The 23,558-nt window shown below is 39.4% G+C and overlaps 1 protein-coding gene and 1 long non-coding RNA gene across 12 annotated transcripts in view; one reads left to right on the top strand and one right to left on the bottom strand.

Annotated features, from left to right (window-relative positions):
* The window catches only part of RBM47 (RNA binding motif protein 47), a 240,335-nt gene that overhangs the window by 10,511 nt on the left and 206,266 nt on the right, over positions 1-23,558 (bottom strand). For 7 of the 11 annotated variants that reach the window (XM_074348873.1, XM_074348878.1, XM_074348879.1 and 4 more), the window contains 2 exons: positions 20,421-20,544; positions 360-1,519 (listed from right to left, as the gene is read on the bottom strand). In XM_074348873.1, coding sequence (XP_074204974.1) covers positions 360-1,488 — 1,129 coding nt within the window. In that variant the 5' untranslated portion in view covers positions 1,489-1,519; positions 20,421-20,544. Of the gene's footprint in view, positions 1-359; positions 1,520-20,420; positions 20,545-21,456; positions 21,530-23,558 lie in introns of all 11 variants that reach the window. The other 4 variants (XM_074348885.1, XM_074348899.1, XM_074348893.1 and 1 more) reach the window with 1 other exon arrangement.
* On the top strand, positions 1,751-21,840 carry LOC141574250 (uncharacterized). The gene is made up of 3 exons (XR_012501164.1): positions 1,751-2,151; positions 18,658-18,835; positions 21,628-21,840. It is a non-coding gene; the product is annotated as an uncharacterized LOC141574250 (long non-coding RNA).

Genomic DNA, 23,558 nt, shown 5'->3' with positions numbered 1-23,558 from the left:
CTTCTCCTCAACATTCTAAAGATTTAATTTTACAAGTAGGTTTCAACCTAAGAAACCAGAGACCTAGGGACTAGCCGCAAATTGGGTAGGCCCTGTTAAGGCAGAACGCCAAGAGCTGGCGTGCCCCCATGATTATACCACTACCCCATTCATACGAATGATCTGCATTTCTCTCAGCGCTAATGAAGTGAATGCCTTAAGTGCCAGCAAAGAACAGAACCCAGAACTGGACACCCAGACAAGGGTGGGCAGGGTGTCGCCTCCACCAGGCCAGTAAATGACAGCCACAACAGCCCCAACGCCGCCTGCCTGGTGGACGCAGCTCCCTCGGCCCACCCGGGCGAAGAGCCCCCACTAACCTTTCACGAAGTAGTCCCTGTTGGGCCCGATGAGCGTGTTGTAGGGGTAGCCGTAATAGGCCAGCGTGTAGGGGTCACAGGAGTACACGTAGCTAGGCTGCGGTACCACCGCCGCCTCCGCCGCGCCGCCGCCCTTGGCCGCCTTCTGGTAGCGGGAGTACTGTTCCTTGTCCACGGGCTTGGCCAGCGTCACCTCGAGGCACGAGCCCTCCAGCTCGGTGCCGTTGAGGTTGTTCATGGCGTGCACAGCGTCCTCGCGGCTGGCGAAGTGCACGAAGGCGTAGTCGCGGATCTTCTTGACGCGCTCCACGCAGCCCGGGTTGAACTGGCCGAAGCTCTTTTTGATGGTGTCCTCGGTGGTCTCGATCATGAGGTTGCGCACGTAGAGGATCTTCACGGTCTCCATCACGTCCTCGTCCACGTCGATCTCGGGCTCGGCCCAGTCCACGGCGATCTGGTGGCCCCACAGCTGGATGCGGCCGGGCATGAGCTTGCGGCGCGCCATGGCGGCGGCGCGGTGGCTCTCGTACTCCACGAAGGCGAAGCCGCGGTTCTTCATCTTGTCGGCCGCGCTGGCGTAGACGATCACGTCGAGCACGCCCTCCGTGACCTTGGCGATCTCCTCCAGGATCTCCTCACGCTTCTTCATCTTGGGGATGCCGCCGATGAAGAGGCGGCAGTTGTCGACGCTGCAGCAGACGCCGAGCAGGCGGCCGGGGCGGATCTCGTAGTTGTTGAGCTCGCGCACGGCGCGCTTGGCCTCGTTCTTGTGGCAGTACATGACGAAGGCGTAGCCGCGGTTCTTGCCGTCGAAGTCCATCATGAGGCGCAGCTCGTAGATGCGGCCCACCGCCTCGAACACAGGCACCAGCTCGTCCTCGTACACGTCGCGCGGGATCTTGCCCACGAAGACCTCGCAGCCGCGCTGCGGGTGCGGGCCCTCCCAGCCGGGCGGCGGGCCGCCGTACTTGCGCTGCCCGTTCTCCTGCACCATGCTGTAGCCCGTGCGCTCCATGAGCGCCAGCAGCGCCGCCTCGTTGGGCGCGCCCGCCACGCCCTCGGGCACCTTGGCCGAGGACGCGGCGGCGGAGTCGCTGCTCATGGCTGCGGTGGAATCCTCTGCGGTCATAATGTCAAAGGCATCCACGGCTGGAGGGAACCTGGGGGAGGCAGGAGGGAGAGGATGAGTGTGGCATCTGCGCCGAGCTGAGCCAGAACTTGACTCCTTTTTCCTTCCTTCCTTTCTTTCTTCCCCCAAGGCATACAAGACTCACGCTGAACTGTCAGGTGGTTAAATGAGGAGGAAGATGAAGACCGCTCTGGATATGCAGCGTTAAAACAGTCTAAATTAAGCAAGTTGTTTTGCAGAAAAAACCAGAAGTGACTTGGGAGAAAAAAAAATCAGAATAAGCAAGTACTTCCGCTTAATCAGTATCCCAACAGCTTTGAAACATAGAGAACCAGCTGTAATTGTCAGTGAAAACCTCATGTTCTTCCAGCAGTTGGCAACATCTTTTGCTTAATTCCTGCACTGTCAACTCAGATTGATTTCCTTTTAAATTATAGCATTTTGCCCCATTTATTTCTTTGGCAGACAAAGCCTATTTGTTTGCTTTCTTTTTTAAGACAGTCTTTTTCATTTAGGAATGGAAATAGGGCAATGTATTTACATTGTTAAGTAAAAAACTGAGGTGTTATTACAGAAGATACAGAGCTGTGTGCCGAGGCTTTTTACAAGAGATGAAACATCTACATTACCAAAGACTTGTCCTAGGAACTGTGCTAAGAGCTGGTAAGTGTGATTTTTATGGTGTCATTCAGCATAATTCTTGGTATGAATCATTCATGGATGTGGAATCAGTGCACAAAGAGCTAGATTAAGATCAAACTGGGGGATTTATGAAGCAGCAACTACCTGGTAAAGCACAGTATGGTTTTCAGAAAACTGTTACATGCATTATCTTACTTGATCTTCTTAATCTCCTTTCATGGTAAGTGACATTATCATTAGTCCCAATTTGTCTATGAGGAGATAGACTCAGGTTGAGTAAATCGTCCATTTCTCACACCAAGTACTGGCTCGTATCAGGACTTGATTCCACGTCATCTGGCTCCAAATTTTGTGTTCTTTCTTCCAAACCAGTGCTGTGCAGTAGAACTTTCAGTGATGATGGTAAAGCTGTTACTAGCCACTCGTGGCTACTGAATACTTGAAATGTGACTATTGCAGAAATTTTCACTTTATTTTAAAATTAAATAGCTACACACAACAGTGCAATTCTGAACCGTGCCACCTTCACTCATACAGCATGGGGCTGAGTGGAAATGATTTTAAATTATACAATAAGATTATCACTAAGAACTTGGTATCATGCTTTTGTAAAGAACAGCTCTGATTGGCTTTTTAAAACATGAAGTTTATTTCATTTTTTTTGGACTTTAAAAGTATTCAAGTAAATTTTATGGAAAATTAAGAAAAATAAGAAAAGGAGTTATTTTTAACTCTCCTACCCAGTGACAGCCACATTTAAACTTTTCCATCTTTCTTTTAATAGTTCAGGCAGGCGGTGGGGTGGGGAAGCTGGGCTTCCAATAAATTTACATCCTGCTCCTTAATTCATTTTATAAACATTTTCCCCATGTTCTTAACACTGTAAAACCTTAATTTATAGTAGCCGCATAAGGTTTTATCATTCAACTTTTTTCATTTTTTTAATCACTTATCTTTAATAATTCTATACAAGGATATTAAGAGAAATGTCAAGGACAATTAAGGTAAGTTTTATCACCAAAAAAAAAAAAAAAAAAAACCAAACAAAAACCCTAAAAAAGAAATTATAGGGACACAACAGAAATCTGAGATGTTACTTTGCCCACTGGTAATACTTCTTTGGTTCATTTGCTGTAACATCAAAGGGCAGTACAGCTTAATGGTAAGTGAGTGGCCACTGGAGCCAGAATGCATGGTTATGTGTGAATCCTACATCTAACACTTCCTGGTTGTATGACCTGGAGCAGGGATACTTAGCTGCCCCATGCCTCAGTTTCCCTATCTATAAAACCGGAATGATCATTAGGTAATAACTTTGTTTAGAAGAGTGAGTTAATACAAAGCACTCTGAACAGTGCCTAGAACATGGTAAATGCTCAAGAAATGCCAGTTATTCTTATCTTTCATCCTAACTTCTGGTAAAACTTCAGACCAGTTCTTTCCATTTTCAAGTAATTTTGACACTTTCTCAGTTCTTTAAAAACATCTGTTTGATATGGCTTCTATTCTTATTTTTAATTTTCTTTGCTCTTCAACTGCTTGAAAGCTGGTTTGACAACATATCCAGTCATCATGAAGTCTTTTTTCTGGTATAAATTTGAAAATAATACATTAATTCCTGTAGTTTCATGTTGAAGCAGAAATTTCAATATCAGATTTGAACATGAAGAGCTTTCCCTCCTTCCAAAAGGAAGATAAGGGTATATTCTTAAGAAGATTATTTGTACAAATAACATATGCATTTATAATCTGTGACCTGGAAAGGACATGCCAGGTACATATATAAACGCGTATGAGGCAGTTCAAGATCTTACGTGTTGTATGACATTACGTAGTGACTAAAGTCCAAAGGAATAGACGTTATTGCTCTGCTGAGATATGTGGAATTGACTTTTTATTTTCCTAATTGTACTTTGAAACTACCATTTAACACACAAAAAAAAGCTTTATAATGATCAGGCTAGGGGAGTCATTCCCAATTCCAATATCATTAAGTTTACCAAAAATTGTTTGCTTTCAGCCTGCAATCTGCTGGTGTAACATAATCATCTGTTTAAAAATAGTTATAGCTCATTTCTTACATCTGTGAACCAAGAAAAGCGTTGTTCCTGAGCTTTCATCATCTAGAATAAATGAATCATGTTACTGGCCCTCTTTCCCTTCTTTCTTTGGCCACTAGGAGGTTCAGGATTGAATTTATTGCTTTAATTTTTGTAATTATATAGGACATTACAACACTCTCGGGTTCATCCAATTTTGGCTATGGATTCATTTTTTTAGTCTTCTATATCCACAATGCAATGAATTTAGCTACTTAAATATTATTTATCTTATTGTTTTCATATCCTTAGAAGCCATCTCACATAATTTTGGAGCTAGGAGAGGAATAAATGTACATATATGTAAAAAATATGTATATAACTTGCACGAGATGAGACACAGATTAATGTAGTGTCTAAATGAACTATTTTTTACACTAACTACAAACACTGACATAAAAAAAGTGAGACCCACAATGAGATACCACTTTACATCCATTAGCATTCTGTTTTAACCAACCAACCAACCAAATAAACAAACAAACAAAAAAAAACCCAAAACAAGTGTTGGCAAGAATGTGGAAAAACTGGAAACCTTGCACATTATTGGCAGGAATGTAAAATGGTGCAGCTACTGTGGAAAACTGTATAGTGATTCCTCAAAAACTTAACAACTATCATATGATCCACCAATTCCACTACTAGGTACATTCCCAAAAGAATTGAAAACAACGAATCAAACATACTTGTATACCAGTGATCATAACATTATTATTCATAGTAGCCAAAAGGTAGAAACAACCCAAAAGCCCATTGACACATGAGTGGACAAACAGAATGTGGCATGTGTACTCAATGGAACATTATTCAACCTTAAAAAGAAAAGAAATTCTGACCCATGCTGCAGCATGAATGAACCATGAAGGCATCCTAAGAGAAATAAGCCAGACACAAAAGGAGAAATATTTTAAATAGTCAAATTCATAGAGATAAAAAGTAGAATGGTGGCTGCCAGGAGTTGGGGGGAGGGAGAATGGGGAATTAAGTGTTTTATGGAGTTTCAGTGAGGGATGATGAGAAAGTTCTGAAGATGGATGGTAGTAATGGTTGCACACTGGTATGAATGTACTTTGAACTGTACACTTAAAACTGGAGTAATCTTGTTATGTATATTTTAACATATACACACACACAACATACAAAAAAGAGAGGATGAGAAGGCTCAGAGATGCAAAAAGAATAAAAATAAGATTCCATAAAATTAAGATTTCATTTGAGGCCATTAAAAAATGGTACATTGTGTCAGTTTAACACATTCAAGAAAATCTTATGATCTACAAACTCCTTTCTCTTTATGTCTAAGATAACAGTTAAATAAATTTCATGGTGTGCTGTTTAATGAGTTTTCAAGGCCAAAGGCTTAGATATGTAAAAGATATATGGTGTGCTTAATGTCTTAAAAAAGGGAACTATGCAGCATTAGCTGCATGACCCTCTTTCAGAGATGGAACAGAAGATTTATTACAGTTAGACATGCTTTAGACCAGGGCTTGGCAAACTATGCCATGAGCCAAATGTAGCCTGTTATTTGTTTTTGTAAATAAAGTTTTATTGGAACACAGCCATATTCTTTTTGTTTTTTAAGATGGCTCCTTTTGCACTGCAATGGCAGAGTTGACTAGTTCAGACAGAGTGTATGGCCCATAAAGGCTAAAATACTTACTATCTGGCCAGGTATAGAAAAGTGTGCTGACCTCTGCTCCAGGAGATGTGCAGAGCACGTCAGTGAGACTAAATAACAGAGATTCCTATTGCTAAGTATTACAGTCACTTTTCCCTCTGTATCCTGTGCTGAGCAGTGACTTAATTTCAGGACCAATTTAAAAATTCTAACATATATTAAAGAGTCTTCTTGAGCTGCCTTCCCCCCTCCCTTATTCTAAGCTGTTTTCCACTTAACTATGTGGTCAAATTTATGAGACCTACAAGAAGATCTGGTGAAGGTTGTTGGCTCAGCTCTAATACTTATATGTGAACAATAATTTCTTAAGATTTTAAAAAGAGACAGAAGCATTTGTGCTCATTTATTCATTCATTCTGCAAATATTTACTGAGCACCTACTATGTGCCAGATACCAGTGGACCTCGTCCTCACAGAGCTTTCTTGAACCCTGACAGTGTGGCTTAGAGTTTGTACCACAGCTGCCCCTAAGCGATTCTTACCAGAGGGCTGAAATAATCCATGTAAAGCTCCTAGTGCAGGACCCAGCACCAAGTGCTCAAGAAACTTGAAAAAGAAAAAGATATATGAATTTGAGGCAAGAATCTTGCCCCTATGTAGGATTCTTGTGTTTACAAGGAAACAAGCAAGAGGTTACCCCAGCCAACTTTAAACTGGTCAGAATGAGCCTGTGTGTTCTGGTGTAGACTGGCGTATCAGAGTCTCCCAGATTCCATTCATAGCAGGTAAGCTGTCTGGCAGGGTGATTCTCCACTGGTGATACAGCTCAGGCATCCAAGTGTAAACCTATTTCTCACCTAACCCTTGGCTAAAGCAGTTTGCAGAGGCTCTTCCAGGAAGAACCTGAAGAGACTTGCTGCACTGGATTCAAGAAGTCCAGTCATCTACCTGGATGCCAGTTCCCCTGGGGCAGGACCCTCCCAACACGGAGCCATTCTTGCGCACGCTAAAAACGCATTAGTCTTCACTGAAGGCTGCTAGCATTAAACAAACATGGCAATCTATTCGAAACAAATCATTTATTCACTCTTTGGCATATAAAACAGAGGAAAATACTTTCAAGTCAAGCTATTATTATTCTGAACTATTAGCTAGAATTTTTGTTGTCTTTGTTTTAGGTCGAGTTTGAGCTTGTTGGGGTAAAATAATATTTCAGGGTTAACTCAGACTTAGAACAGAAATCCTCAAGGATTTGAATCCTCTTCTTAGTACTGGCTCAGAGTACCTTTCAGTAGGATTTTAACTTTGAACTGGGCAATTTTAGAGGGCAAGGGATAAGTCTGTACTGGGAAATATTTACAATGTGTACCAACCAGTCTTTACCTAGGATCAAAAACAGACATGAGTTTACTCTAGAATTATGCAGACCAACAGTTAACTTTGGTTCACAGCTCTGGGTGCGTGTGTGCGTGCGTGCGTGCGTGTGTGAGATTAATGTGCAATTTGGAATTCTTCGGAGAGTTTTATTTGCTGACCAACAGACACATTGCAGTTTGAAGATAATATGCAGTGTCAAGCAGTGTCTTCCAGCACTAGCTGGAATTTAATTCAGTTGGAAGGTTTTAGAATGTATTTATCCAAGAGGTAATTCTGTCTCTGTGTACAGTTAGATTTCTACTTCTGTGTCCTTTATGTATACCATAAAATGTTTGTCTTTACTAACAGTCACTTCTTAGTCACAACCTAGCATACAGAATGTACAGGTACATAAAATACTTCCCATATTGGTTAAAAGCGAAGACTTTGGAGTTCAGATCAAGACTTACTAGGTGTGTCATATGAGGCTCCAGGTCCACATCTCTAAGATGGTTTTAGTAATAAAACCACCCATTTCAGAGGACTGGTTCCAGGATTAAATGGCATTTAATGCTACACGTCAGGGGGGAAAGAATCAAAGATCAGCTTCTGCAAAACGTTTCCAAGGTTTGGCCTCACCCAGAGCGGTTATCTTACTGCCCTGCGCCAAGTTACCACCGCCCACTAGAGTAAACAGCAGAGAGAACACTGCCCCCACCGGCAGGCTCTGGGATGGGGACATTTCTGTTACCTCGGGCTGTGAACATGTTGAAAGGAGTTCTAACAAAATGGAGGCAGAAGACCTGGAATTTACCTGTGGGCCCAAACAATAAGCTGAAGACCGGAACTGCGCTCTTTTTCTTTCTATCTCAGCCGACAACCTTCAGCTATTTGCAGGCATGGTGTCTGGGACACACAAAAATCCTCCCATGACTCCCTTCCATTTAGGGGGAATCCTGAAAAGCTCAGGAGGCACTAGAATAATGACATCCTAGGCCACACCTTCTGTCAGTTCCTGGCTAATCTGAGAAGAGTTCATTCTTAATGACACTTCAAGAGTCAGATTTTGTTATAGCAAAGGACATCATTCAGTGAATGACTGTTTGATAAACATATGCAAAGCCATGAGGCTCACTTTTCTCAGGCATTTCTATCAACACATCCCTGAAAATGAGGCATTTGGCTGTGGGTTCCCAGGGCCCTGGCTGTGCACCAGGAGAAGGTAAAATCACCTGCCCAAAAGGAGCGGCACAGGGGAGTTTTCAGTGGGGGTTTGGCAGTACACAAATACCATGGGAATCTGTTATCTGGTTCCCTTTAAATAAGCATTACACACATATTTTTTCTCAACAGGTTGATGGGGTAGTGCTGAAAAAAATGAACCCCACAAATTTGGCCACCTCTGCCTCCTGGATTAAGGTTTTCCCAAACTGTGAACTAGCAGAAGGATGGCATCTCGTTTCACCCCTTGTCTGGGCTCCTGTGACCTACACCTTCCAGGGATCTGGTGAGGATGAAAGGCTGACTGGCAGACCGATGCCAGGGAGGAGAAAGAGAAGGAGAAACAGCGATGACTTGTATCATAATAGCAGCTTGAATTTATGCAGTGTTTTGCAATTTATAAAATTCTTTCACATACAGAATCTAATTTCCTAAAATCTCAGAATTTGAGCTGCAAAGGAACCTCAGGTGTCAAACTTTCTCAACTTCGTTCCCTGCTGACATTTTGGGGGTAGTAATTCTTTGCTGAGGGGAGGGGGCCCTGTCCTGTGCACCATGGGATGTTTCAGATCATCCTGGCTCTCTACTGATTAGATGCCCACCCCCACTTCCAACATATGACAACCAAAAAGTCCTCCCAGGGGAAAAATTTGCTCCCTGCTCTGAATTACTGATCGAGTCTGACTACCTTAGAGTTATACATAGATCATATACTTGCACATGGGAGGTACTAATTAAGTAATAAGAGAAGTTGTTACACTCTCCACCCCCAGCATGGGCTTGGTTTCTTGATCTGGCTCTTGCTGTCAAATGCTGAGAAATGTGCAAGATTTTTCAAAGGTCCAAGGTAGTATTTCTTTGATGCCAAACTACTCATTTAACTTGGTTGAAAACCCATCGATTTAATTTTTCAAAGTAAACAACCACCACCATAAAGCCCTATAAGACTAATTCTACTGTCAAATTCATTTGTCATCCAGCAAACCAACAGGCCTGGGTCACACAAACACCGCTTTTGAAATCAGGCTAAAGATCTGCCAAGCTATAGAAGTGCCTCATTTAGATTCAGACCCCTCTGCTTCATGGACATGTGAAAACTGCTGACAATCTGCTTTTTGTCACTGGTTCTTTAATAATGTAGAAAATTTTACTCAAGATTCAGTTTTTCTTTTTAAAGACATACTATGAACGATCACTGAAAATGTGCTCCCGGCACACAATCAATTCACTGATGCTAAAATCACTTCTGAACCTCTTAGGCAAAAGGCAATGATCTGATGAAATGGATGATCAAACAATATTTGTGTATGCATTCATTCATTTATTCACTCATTCATTCAAACACTTGCTGATTGCACTAACTGAACACTGCTGTATGCCAGGCCTTGCTAGGTGCTTGGCAATACATTGGTGACTACTGCATAGTCCTTGGGGCTCCTAGTCTGGCAAGGGTGACAGAGAAGGAGGGAGAGGAGAGAGAGCAGAGCTAACACCATGAGCAAAGATGGGCAGCCACATAAGATTATTTCGCCCTAGGAGGTCATATATGTTCTTTGAACAAACATTTCATTGAGTGCCAAAGCTATGACAGTAGCTTAGTAAAATACACAAGCAGCAATTGACCATGAGTCAAAACAGAACCCAAGGAGTGACCCAGCTATAACAGGTGGACAGGGACTGAAAATCTGCACATGTCTGGTTTAATTATATTTAGAGACAGATGAAAATTCTGGAGGAGTGAAGCTCTTCTTATCCTCCTACACTTAAAACTACAAGATCATATAGTGCATCATTGCAAATGTAGTACTTACCCAATGATGTTGTAATGGAATGAATGAACTGAAATCATGAAAATCAAAATCCATTTTATTGAGCATCTTTATGAGCCAGACACTGCTGACTGCCATCACTTAGCACAGTGACATGATTTCAGAGGAGGACAGTGTTCCACAGCATGTTTAGTATTTTGGGAAAAGTGGCTGCAGAGTGTACTTATATGCTAAGAAGAGAGCAGCACTAAAAGAGAAGAGATGACTTAAATGCAATCCTCCATGAAGGGAAGGAGATGGACGAGAAATAATCTCTCACAAATAGTTTCTGTAATGTATGGTTTAAAAACTCTTGAGTTAATTATAGGTGCCGTTTCTGAGCACCTATTATGTGTATAAGTCACCTTAAGGATTTGATTTTTCATGACATCTCAGTGAGATGAAATTTAAAACGTGGGCCCTCAAACTCCAGCCAGAGGGACAAATGGAACCCTGTGGCTGTTCTTATAACGTTGTGTTGGAACACAGCCATGCCCGTTTGTTTACCTGCTGTCCATGGCGTTCATGCGACAGTGGCAGGGCTGAAAATGCTGCAGCAGGGACAGTACGGTCTACAAAACCTAAAATATTTACTGTCTGACCCTTTATAGCAAAAGACCCCTGCTCTAGGGTCAGAGTTCCTAGGTTTGAGCCCCAGCTCTTTAACTGTATAGTTGTATGATGTTGGGTAAGTTATTTAAAGACTTCTTCCTCATCATCCTCATTTGCAGAAAGAGACCAGTGGTGGTGCTAATCACTGTCTCAATGCGTCACTGCGAGGAATACGTGTCCTGCTTGATAACAGAATTTTCTGCTTGAAATTGATTTTCTGCTGATAAAATAATTGTTAAAGCTAAACAATCGGAGGGAATTTACTCCTAGATTTTTGTGGACAAACCGGAAGGGAACTTCTATAGCTATCACCTTTCATATTTACATAGGAAAGTGCTTTAAGACACTGTATATGTGAAATGTGTGGTTATAATGATGCATTTTTAAAGCTAATGATTATGCAAAAAGCAACACTTGATATTTGTTCAATTCTGTAAGTATTGTATTCTTTTTATTACTACTTAGTATACCTACACTAATGCTTTGTGTCTACCCACTGAATGTAGTAGTAAACATTGTTTGTCAACTATGATGTATTGAAGTTACCACCCCAAGTTTAAGAAAGTTACCTGAGAATAATATTCTTAGAAAAATCTTATGTGCCAGTATTTGAATATACAAACTGGTAGTTTGATGGATGGTTATTTTTATTATAAAAACATTCTTTAATTTGCAAAGGGATTTATAATAGAGTTACTTTAGATAGGAAGTCCCCTGTGTCATCCAGAGTATGATTCAAGTTGTTGAAAAATTGATCTCTCTACAAATGTCTTTCCTGTTTATACCTTCCCTACGTATGGAGATATATATATATATATATATATATATATATATATATATATATATATATATATATATATATATATATATATATACTTACAATACTATGCCAAAGTAGCAGGCCTTTTTTTCTTGATGGAGAAACTGGATGATCATGTGCTTAAGCTCCAAATCACAATTAGACAGGGATAAAATTGGAATTCTAATCTAATAAAGGAGACTTCTCTTTGGGGTGATAGCCTCTAGTTTAACTTCTACTGGGCACTAGAGTCTGCTTTATATTCAAGACAAAACAAAGTCTGGACAGTCGAAGTATAGTCGAGATCCAGATATGAAGAGTAGTAGCTTACAGTCTTTACGATGGTGTGTAAATGCCTTTCTTTTCCCTCAAATTCAAACTATATTTGCAAGTAGTAGCTATATGGTACTAGTAGGATTTATCATTACTATGCCATGTCTACATCAGTACATGCTTTACAGGATATGTTCTGTTATTTACCTCCTGGTGGTATGTCAAATAGTAGTATACAAGAATATCATAGGTCTCTTTGTAAGAAAATGACAAATTGCCTGTTCAGAAACAAAGACTCTGAAATGGAATGACATAGTCAAACATTAGCTTCAGTTTTAGGTGTGACCTTCTGATTTTGTTTGGTTAACATTAGTCATTTCAGTTCTGGCTATGAAACAATATCTGCTACCACAGAAAAAAACCAGATCCTGTTTAATGTTGATGTCCTTGTATTTCATTAAGTATCCCAAAGCAGTAGTTATAATGAAAGAGCATTTGTCCAGAAATACTCTCAACATTGAATAAGCCATGGGTTACCTTCTTCTACAAATTTTAAGTTGAATGCCAGGTATTTTTGAAGTTAAAAACATTTTCAAAGATTACAACAATGACTATAATAGACTCTCTGTGAGAAAAAATATAAAAGGAAATAAACCTTCCAGTGGGAAGCAAAGACAATATGCATTCATGCAACTTTAAACTAACCCCAAAATTATATTTTCTTTTTATTCATTAAATAGTTAAATGTTATTCTCCCTGTATTAGCTTTCTAGCTTTGTTCTTCCTCAGGTTATGTCTGGTTTTTATTATGATGATGAAGAATATAGGGAGAAACGAAAATGATAGTTTAAAGAGAAGATTCTTCCACAGAAAACAAACTATAGTTACCAAAGGGGAAGCAGGGGAGGGATAAATTTGGAATTAACAGATACACATTACTATATGTAAAATAGATAAACAAGAAGGACCTACTGTATAGCACAGGGAGCTATATTCAATGTCTTAGAATAAGCTATAATAGAAAAGAATCTGAAATTATATGTATATGTATATATATAACTGAACTGCTTTGCTGTACACCTGAAACTAACATTGTAAATCAATTACACTTCAATAAAGAAAAAAGTGGAAAAAAAAAACAAAAAACAGGTCCTTCTAGCAAAAATATGGCTAAAGTTAAACCCTGACACCCGGTAGCTTAATTCTTTATTGTAAAAACTTGGACTGTATTAGAAATGGGGTCATCTGAGAGAGGTCTCTTAATAACAGAAAAATTAAAATTCATTTTCTCCTGTGAAGTGATTTTAGATATTTTAGTCTAATTCCACTTTATTCTATACTGTTTGAACTGTATTAGAAAAATTAAAACAATGCTTATCTCATTAGCTATAATTGAAGCTTTTCAAAGGCAGGGACTTTTATTTTGGTATCCCCAGTGAATAGCCCTGAATGAAGAAATGCTTCAGTAAAGGGATAAATGAATGAAAGAACCAATGAGTAAGAACTGTCTTTTATAAGAAACAGGGTGGGATAAATTGCTTTGGACATTTTTTTTCTATTTCTATTTATCTAGTTATATTTAACTTTTGTGGTTTACTGGCACCTAGGAACAGCGTACAAAGAGTCATACTAAGCATTGTCCAGCAGTCTGTCTGCAACACCAGAAGGAGCCCACCAAAGGACAGTTAGGTCACTTTTGGTATTGGAGCTGGCATTTCTAATACACAGCTCAGGCACCAGCAGTGTCAAGGGGAAAGGTCCCACCAACTATTGATGGAAGACAGCTAAGTCTCTTTAGATTCTTATTGGTAAGCAGGCACCGGTCAGGCAGCTGGAGAACTTCCATGATTTTTTTTTTTTTTTTTTGCCTGCACCAATATGCTTAGTTTCTATTATATTGCCTCAGGGATTTGGCAGACATTTTATGCTACAAGGAAATAAGCACAAAGAGAGCACTTTCCAAACGCTCTCCTATGTGCAGGTTTTATAAAAGGCTGAGTGTTACAGTGCTTGAGCTCACACTCTGGGACAGGGTCCTTTTCTCCGTGGTATTGCTCTGCTCCTGGGCAGTTCTCTACCATGCGGCAGTGGGTCTTGAAGACTTGGAAGAGAAATTACAGACTAATCTGATACTGAATATAGTAAAATAGAAATAAGAAATCTCCAAGTTTCTCGATCCAGTGGTGTCACTCACTCATCTATCTTGCCACACAGGGGGCAAGAGGGGATAAGGTGGGGAAGCAGCCCTGGGACCTCTGGTCTTAGTGGGAAAAAAAAATCACTACCATCACTGCCGCCTGCTATCTTTCCTCCTGATTCACATTTCTTTCAACTTTTCTTTTTCTTAATTATTATTTTCTTTTTCTCATCTTAAATTCTCATTTAATATCTCTGGTTTTCAAATGCAATTGCCTTGGTTAATAAGTACCCCAGAGTAACATATAGGAATAGGGCAATGCTACTGTCTGATTAGCTGTTTGCTTTAATCCTTGTTTAAATAACACACACACACACACACACATACACACGCAGACACAAACTACTTTTTACCAGGTATTTACCACTTGAACAAAATGTAGTAATATTTGGTTTGAACTAGGGAAACGAAGAGAGTTTGTCAATTACAAATTATTGAAATGCTAAATTTCTAATTTTTTGAGGTAGAATTTGCAGATAGTGGGGAAAAAAGGTTGCTCTATTCTGAGGAAAGGTATTTATTAAAAGAAGGAAGAGAAGAAGAGAGAGAGAAGGGAAGGAGAACCAGTTTTCCCAGTCTCTATAATTTAACTAGGCAGTTAAAGTTAGCTGGAAATTTACATAAAAGTTACACAGACCATAAAAGTTACACAGAAAGCAGAACTATATTAAAGAAACTCATGAAATATAGACTGAAATTTAAGAATGGAAATGAACAGAAAATTTATCTCCAGAGTTTTACTGAACCTAGGGCATCTAGAATGAAATGTTCAAGTGTCAGGAAGTGTATGATTTTTCAGGCATATTAAACTCCTGGGACTATTGTTGGAGACATAATTGCTGTTCATGTCTCATGCAGCCTGTACTTTCATTGTTATGGAGTTAATATTTCAATTGAAAAACTAGCATACCAGTAAAAACGCCCCGATTTAAGCTAGTCATTTATTCCCAGTCTCACAGGGGAATGCTGGATATTTTTTGAGTTAATAAAGCGTGAAATGACTTTAATGCTTCAAGGGAAATATAGTATACCAGTCTTGTAGTTTTTAGAAAGTATGGCTTCGCTTATCCCTCCTGACATCAGAAAATTTAAGAGGCTTTTTTATTTCTTTTTTCTCCAAATCACCTTTTATGACAAAAATAAGCAAATAATTTATCCCTGTAAACCAGTCCCTATGAAAACCAAGGGGATGAAGTGGGTCACAGTTTGTTTTTCATAGGTCCTGAAGCCAGAGTCTTAGTAGATTTAATGCTAATTTGAGATTTGGATGCCCAACTGCCAATACCAGGTTCTAATGCTGAGAATCCACTTCATGTGCAGAATCCTGCAACTATGGTATGTTGGTGCGGTGGTGCTACCTCCAAGCCTATCAGGGCAGCCAGTCCAGCGCAGACCATTGGTCCAGGTGATACTAGGTGAGGCAGCTTACGTGGCCTGCTAGTTTCTTCTTACTTCTCAAGATTCTGCAAGTGAAGACAAGGCAGACCTTCCCATTTTGCGCTGTGAGCAACTTTAGGTTCTGTCCACCATAACACAGAACTAGGCTGTTTTGGTAACATAGTTTGCCCACGTAATTGTGGCTAATCTAGTTGTGTTTCTCTGAAACAGCTGAGAGAAATTTATTTTGGTATGAACATAAATAAATAAATATTTGATGGAGCCCAATTCATAGTCACACTCAATGTGGAGTGACCTCTCTCTTTCCCTCTGCTGCCAAATATATGTACAGACACAACACACATACAGACACATGCACATGCTCGCTTTTTTTCTTCCCAGCCTACAGTGCTATCTACCTTTGCTGTTCTTTTGTTGAAGATTTCATGAAGCATGTTTACGTGACAATGCTCGCTGATCCCAGCCACTGCCTCACTGCTCTCACTGCTGTTTCCTAGTTATGAGAGCTGAGCCAGCTGAGATGTTAGTTCCCCAGTTGCTTCAGCTTTTTCTCACCTGTCTGTTGGGAAACCACCGAAGCCTATGCTAGAAAGGAAAGTGGATGAAGATAAGCATTGGCGTGAATATGTGTGCCAGTTGCTTAACTGACATATCTTCCCTGAGACTTGGTGGGATTAAAAAGTACCTCTTTAGAAAGAACCCTAACCCTTACCGTATGCCATATACAGAAACTGACTGACAATGGATCAAAGACCTAAGTGTAAGAGCTAAAACTATAAAACTCTTAGAAGAAAATATAGAGGAAAAGCTTCATGACATTGGATTTGGCATTGATTTCTTGGATATGACACCAAAAACACAAGCAACAAAAGAAAAAACAGATAAACTGGGCTACACCAAAATGAAAACTTTTTGTGAATCCAAGGAGACCCTATCAGCAGAGTGAAAGGCAACCCATGAAATAGGAGAAAATGATCTCTCAAAATATTAAGGAATTAATATCCAGAGTATATAAAGAACTCCTACAATGCAACAACAACAAAGGAAACCAATCAATTTAAAAATGGGCAAAGGGCTAAATAGACAATTCTCCAAAGATGATACACAAATAGCCAACAAGCAGAAGATGCTCAACATCACTAATCATTAGGAAGATGCAAATCAAAACCACAGTGATATACCACTTCATACCTATTATTTAAAAAACAAAACAAAACAGAAGTTAAGTGTTTGCAAGAATGTGGAGAAACTGGAACCCTCATGTATTGCTGGTGGGAATAAAAAGTGGTGCAGCTGCTGTGGAAAACAGTATGACGGTTCCTCAAAAACTTAAACATAGAATTATCACATGATCCACCAATTCCACTACTGGGTATATACCCACAAGAACTGAGAACAGAGATGTGAACAGATACTTGTACACCTGTGATCATAGCAGTATTATACACACAGCCCAGAGGTGGAAATAACCTGTATGTTCATCAGTGCATGAATGGATAAACAAAATGTGGTATATACACAAAATAGAACATTCAGCCTTAAAAAGGAAGGAAATTCTGACACGTGCTACAACATGGGTGAACTTTGAAGACATTATGCTAAGTGAAATACATCAGACCCTAAAGGACAAATATTGTATAATTCCACTTATATGAAATACCTGGAATAGTCAAAGTTACAGAGACAGAAAGTAGAATGGGCATTGGTGGTACAGTGGTGAGCGTAGCTGCCTTCCAGAAAGTAGAATGGTGGCTGCCAGGAGCTGAGGAGGGGGGCTGATGGAGAGTTACTTATTTAATAGATACAAAGTTTCATTTTGGGAAGATAAGAAGGTTCTGGAGCTAGATGGTGGTGATATTTGCACAACAATGAAAATGTATTTAATGTCTCTGAACTGCATATCTAAAATGGGTTAAAATGGTAAATTTTATGTTATGCATGTTTTACCACAGTGAACAAAAAAAGAGTCTGGAAAAACCAGCAGAGCTAATATATGAAGTGAAAAGGAGGAAGGAATGCAGATTTTAAAGAGAAAATGGGAAAATAATGAGAAAAATGATGTTCTAGGTTATGTGGCTTTTTTCTTCATGTTTATGATTCAAATCGCAGAGAGAGACAAATGATCAATATATTGGCTTTTCAACTGAGGCTTTTTAACTGTGTGAAATATAGTCAAAATGTGTCCTTTTCCCAAGATTGGGATTAGACATAGTCTGGGGTGTTACAATTCCTTCATGCTTTTAGATTTTGGAAGTTGTTCCAACATATACGTAACTTTTTTTTCTTTTAAGTACAAACCAATATTACAAAGTGGCACAAAATCTGAGTAGAGAGAGATCCAGCAAGTATTTACATAGTATCTACTCTTGTTAAAATGCAAGGGACAGTCTACCTCAGAGAGACACCAATGGCCAGTGGCAGACTTTCTTGCCAAAGTTTGGCCCAGTCTCCCAGACACCGCTCAGTGCAGCTCAGTAGTTGGGTCAATTTGTTTTGTTCTGGTAGATGTCTGGTGCAGTGAAGGACAGCTAAATAGTCATGAACGTATTGGTCTGTTACAAAGTTTGAAAATCTGATTAAAACTCATGAACAGTACAAACACAGACTTTCAGTTTGTATGTGTTTAGGGGGGCAATTGTTGAGGATGAAGATTAGAACTAATCTGTAGAAATTATCACTTTAAAATTCCGGTCACAATTCTATGAATCTCTCTGTGAAGGCTGCTGACTATTCCTTGGCTTTGGAAGTCCTCAGCCTGTTACTTATGAGTTATAGATATTAGAGCTAAAAGAAACCTTAGAGGCTATCTTGAAGGATTTTCCTATTACTTTACTTTCACATTAAAAAATACCATTAACTTGAAAATTTTTCCTAGTGTTTAATGCAGGGGAACTTTTCTCTGCTAAAGAACTGATGTGCGTTCATTGCCAGACAATGGAAGTTACACAACACATCGTATCGCTCACAGTTGAGTTGAGATATCCTGGTTGTTTTTACTACCTTGCCTACTCACATATTTTTACTGAAAACCACCTTAGATGCTCTTCAGATACAGATGAACTGCACCTCTAACTTTAAAGAAGAAACAGGTTTTGAGAAGTGAGCTGTCCAATATTGAGTGTTTTTGTTTGTTGTTTGTCTAGACTCACCAACAGAATTAAGCTTCTCATAGACAATGAAGGAATCTTCTTTTGTTCTCCTGAAGCACGTATTACAGAAACGAACAAAAGTGGTGGTAAAAAATACCAGCTGAATGAATGCAAGCCTCGTATATGCTTTTCCCCATAAACAGGTCTGAGATACACTCTTCTACTGGTATTGGTAAGGACTGGGGTGAGCCAAGGGGAGGGAATGGACTTATATTTCCTGAGCTCCTGTAGAAGTATTTATGATTTTCAATCTTCTCAATGTGATAGAACTCAGTCTGTACATGTATGTGTGCAGTGAGATGAACACTGTCATATATAATGGGTGGGAGTAGATGGGAGGGCAAGTATAATTTAATACATTTCCGGAAGACATTTTAACAACATCAAGAGCTTTGCAGGAGTCATTAAAAATAGTTCATTCTCATTAACTCCATGTATAGAAATTTACCTTGAGAAAATAATAAGAGACACAAGTAAAATTAAATCAGGTCTGTTCTCTACAGTAGGATTTATAGCATAATGTAATGAACACAATAGTATATGTTTATACGTGATGTTACAAACATAATGCTCAACAGTAATGGAAATGGCTAAAAAAATTACAGCATAGTTGTTGGCTAGAATACTTATTTCATGTTCTCAATTAAGTTAACCTTGTTAAAAATATTTTAGAATATGTATGAAGTATTTTAAAAAACTAAACAGGAATAAATATACTATAAAGTTAACTGCAGCTATCTTTGGGTCGTCGAATTATAAGTAATTTTATAGTATTCTTTAATTTCCAAATTTCCTTTAATAAATATGCTTTTATGCAAAGAAAAACATATAGAATTAGACATTTTTGGCAATCTGAGCCCCTGAATTCTGTGGGCTAAGTCCAGAACCCAGCCTAGAGGAAATGAAAAGAAAGAATGGTGGGGAAGGTGGGGAGGGAGGGAAGTGGGGAGTTGCTGGGCAATCAATATCACCAGTAACTCCTCCCTGACATCCAGGGATCTGCTGCCTCTACCTTTCAGGACTATGTGAGGGCTGTGGCTGCAGCTGGGAGGGCTGGCCATCCAAGGTTCTGGGTGAAGCTGATACAAGTAGCCTCTTTCTTTTATGTACTCCATCCCTGCCATATCATACATACTAAGATTATCACCCACAGATCAATAATACCCTCTATTTGTGGAGAAGCATTTAGTTGTCAGAGTACATCTACATATGTTGTAATTCACTGGATTGCCATGATTTGGAGAGTAGGACATGACAGCTATTTTTACCTTACATGACAGATGAGGAAACAGAAATTAGAGAAGGCACACAGATTGCTCAAGAACATACCAATATCTTCTCTAGCTTGTACAAAGGACCCTTCCTTGCGTCCAAAATTTTGAACAACTCTGATTGAAACGTACCTGACCTCTTTTTTTCTTTTCTTTCTGTTTTCCTTTTTTTTTTTTTTTTTGGTGGAGGAGATAGATTCATAAGCAATATGCAATTATTATATGCAAATATGTCTCTTAATTCCTAAGATGCTCACATAGCAGCAGCAGTTTTTCCTCTTGGGGCACAAAGATGTAAACTGAACAAAGACACAAGGACTTACATTGTTGGTTCAAAATGACTTATGTTGTATGTACCACTAATAATGCCACATAAACATACACCAGGTACACATTGTCTATACAGCAGATATCTTGGTTAATAAGAATGAAAATTTAAGATTTTCCTTAAGTGAAGAAGAAAAGGACACCAGCAGGTGTACTCACCAGAAACCACTAATTTGATCTGTCTGATCCTTTACACGATGTAGAGTAAGAATACACAGGGACACTCTGGCAGCTTCCTTGGGATTTCTCAGTTCAATTTCTGGAGTGTCCTTTGAGGCAAATCCTAAGGGGTAAAAAAAAAATTGCTAGTAATGTTTTCTATTTCAATATAATTTTCATATATGCATGACCAATTTGGGGCCATTCTCTTCAAAAAACGAACTACCATTACTCTAATTATCATGTCCTCTACAAACCAAGAGATGTGATCCTTTATTCCTCCTCCTATCCTTGAAGAAACAGGAACAGTGGGGGAAAAAAAAAGGACCAATTTCTTCCATGTGTTATATCTTTCCCTCTGCTGTATTTAGAGCCCCCTACTCCACCTTCAAGATGAACAACACAATGTTTAGGAAGGAATACAGATGTAGTTTATATGTTATGCTTATAGGTTCACAAAGAGAAGAGGTGCCCTTTACAGAGATGATAATATCTAGCCCTTGGACCCCCTCCCCCTGCCCCCGATTTGGGGGCCTATGTCACATGACACTATCGACCATCACACTCTTTCCTGCTAAATCCAAAGAGGCTGTCAAAAACCACTGAAACAAGCACTTCAGCCAACCGCTACCAACTGACCAGAGCTGGTATAAAAGTGACTTGTTATTCTGCCCTAAAATGTGGAATTAAGACTCTTCTGAGGATGTTCTTTGCATGCAGAGTTCTACAAAAAATAGGATTAGGGGTCCTAGGATAATCTTAAAAGTTGTGATACAGAAAACATTCAAGTTAAGAAAAACTTAAGTTAGTTCAAAATAAGGGTATTTTGGATGAGACATTAAAACATATCCAAAGCACAAAACGTTTACCTTTGTTTCATATCTGTAAATGCAATCTGCTAAACTTCAGGAATATTCTCTCCTAACTACAGAGAGCCCTCATCAAGCCACCTGAGGGTCCACATAACTTCCAAGATTCAATATGGAACGGTGGCTGTAACACTAGACTGGGAGCCCCTAGAAGACTGGGGTTTTACCTTTAGCCCTGCCATGCCTCGTTCTGTGTTCTCAGGCAAATCATTTCACCTGTCTGAGCCAAAGTTTGCTCCCCTAAAGAAAAATAAAGGACTTGGATTACAAATAGTTTCAAACTGGTTTTTAATATTTGTTTTGTCTTAATTCTTTTTTTTTTTTTTTTTTTTTTTTAGGTGTAGCATCCTTTCTTTCACCAGAAATTTACCTAGATGCAGAAACAAACCGCTAAAACAAGGAGCTAGCTGAGCTGGAGGTAGGGGGTGATACGGGGAGGCATCTCCACCCATCCTGCTCCATCGTCCACTGGGGCTGTGTGGGGGCACCAGAGGATTCTCAGGTCTACAGAGCACAATTTGGAACCTGCCGATTAAATAGCCTCCGAAGTCAGTTACAGCTCCAAAATTACTCTGCCATAACTATCTTGATATTGCAAAGACTGGTAAGGCATTCAGTAGGATCCAAAACTTCATAGGATCACAAGCCATAAAACTAAACCATGAGCTGGCTTTATTTAATCTTTATTATCAGTGACCTACTTAAAAAAAAAAAAAAAAGGCCTCACCCTCAAATAAATCATAGAGTAATAGCTGTTAAACTCTGTACATCTCAAAGTGTATAATCCTCACCCACGTCTGTGAGGACTATTTCCTAAGGGCTGTATCCTGGATAATACCTGATGGTCAACATCACAGTGTCTGATAAATAAAAATAAACGTGCAAATTACAAACTGTGTCCTGAAACTAATTCTACCCTGTCAAGGCAACAGAATAAAATGCAGACTGCTGAACAATTCATTTGCTAGCTACGTGAATCCAGACAAATTTATTCAACTTTTTCTGAGCCCCAGTTTCCCTATTGTTAAAGTGGAACTAATTTCTTGCAGGATTGTATGGAGAACAGAGAAAGTATTTATAAAGCACTATTCCTGGCACATATAATTTGTGCAGAATTTTAATTTTTCGCTTTATAATGGCAAATTTTCCTTTTTGAAAAGTAATCATAGTAACGGGCATGTTAACTATTAATTAAAAGCAAATCACTAACATATAAATGAAATTATGGTTTTACATACTTCTGTGCTGTATTTTAATGAGGGGAAGAAGTGCCTCTCACAACTATTCAAGTGGCAGAAAATTTTCCCCAAATAAAACACTTAGGCTCAACTGTTTGTTTCCAGAAAAATCTGATTTTCCAGAATGATTCCAAACACAATCCATTTACTAAAAATTGTATTATTGTTTTGTCATAAAAATCTTCAAGCAAAACCCACATGCCACTTTTTCCCTGTGGCTTCACCCTCCTCCTGACACAATATTGGGTACCCCAGGGCACCCCATCTGAGAAGTCCATCTTAGTATAAATCCTTCATATTACTGTGGAGGAAACTATCTTACTAAAGGCCACCTAACTACATGTATTAATAAGATTTGTGGGGAAGTTCCTAGAGAAAAGAAATGGTTTCCAGACATTAACTGGGTTAATTAATTCACTCCAACCCCCTCACCCACTCCTTATTCTGTGAAAAAGCTATGGCTATTGACCATTATATCACGGAGTCTTTAGGAAGACCAAATGGGGGAACTTTCCTAGATTCCAGTAGAAGAAAAAGCTATTCTGAGTAGAACACTTGGTTTGCTTTTATTTTTTCAGGCATGTGAATCTTATGTTACTCATGGTCCTTCTTCAGTAAATGGTGGGATCTGAGGGCAAACGTTTGTTGGCCTTAAGACAACTGTGGCATCGTCTTAATTTGCTCACCCTGATTTTTTTACCCTCTCACCTTTATCTTGTCTACCTTATGTAGTTTTGAAAGCAGTTTCAAATCCATTTTTGGAATGAGGCAGGGTACAAATAAAATATGTGAAATTAATCAATGTATTTTTTCCAAAAAGATGTCCATCAAGTTCTATGTCCTGTTCTGCTTCTCCCAACTCTCACTCATAAATCTAGGCTAAAAATAACTTTCTCACCCCATGCCTTCAACCAAGGAATGAGAATTCTGTTTTTAAAAACAAGTCCTCTCTAAAGGTAAATGAACTCTCCACACCCAGGGGTGCTAGTACACGGGCCTAAAGCTGCCAGGGCAAGAGTCTGGTAACAGAG

This window comes from Camelus bactrianus, chromosome 2, assembly GCF_048773025.1.
Source record: "Camelus bactrianus isolate YW-2024 breed Bactrian camel chromosome 2, ASM4877302v1, whole genome shotgun sequence".
Classification (NCBI taxonomy): Eukaryota; Metazoa; Chordata; class Mammalia; order Artiodactyla; family Camelidae; genus Camelus; species Camelus bactrianus.
This window is presented reverse-complemented; position numbering and strand designations above follow the sequence as displayed.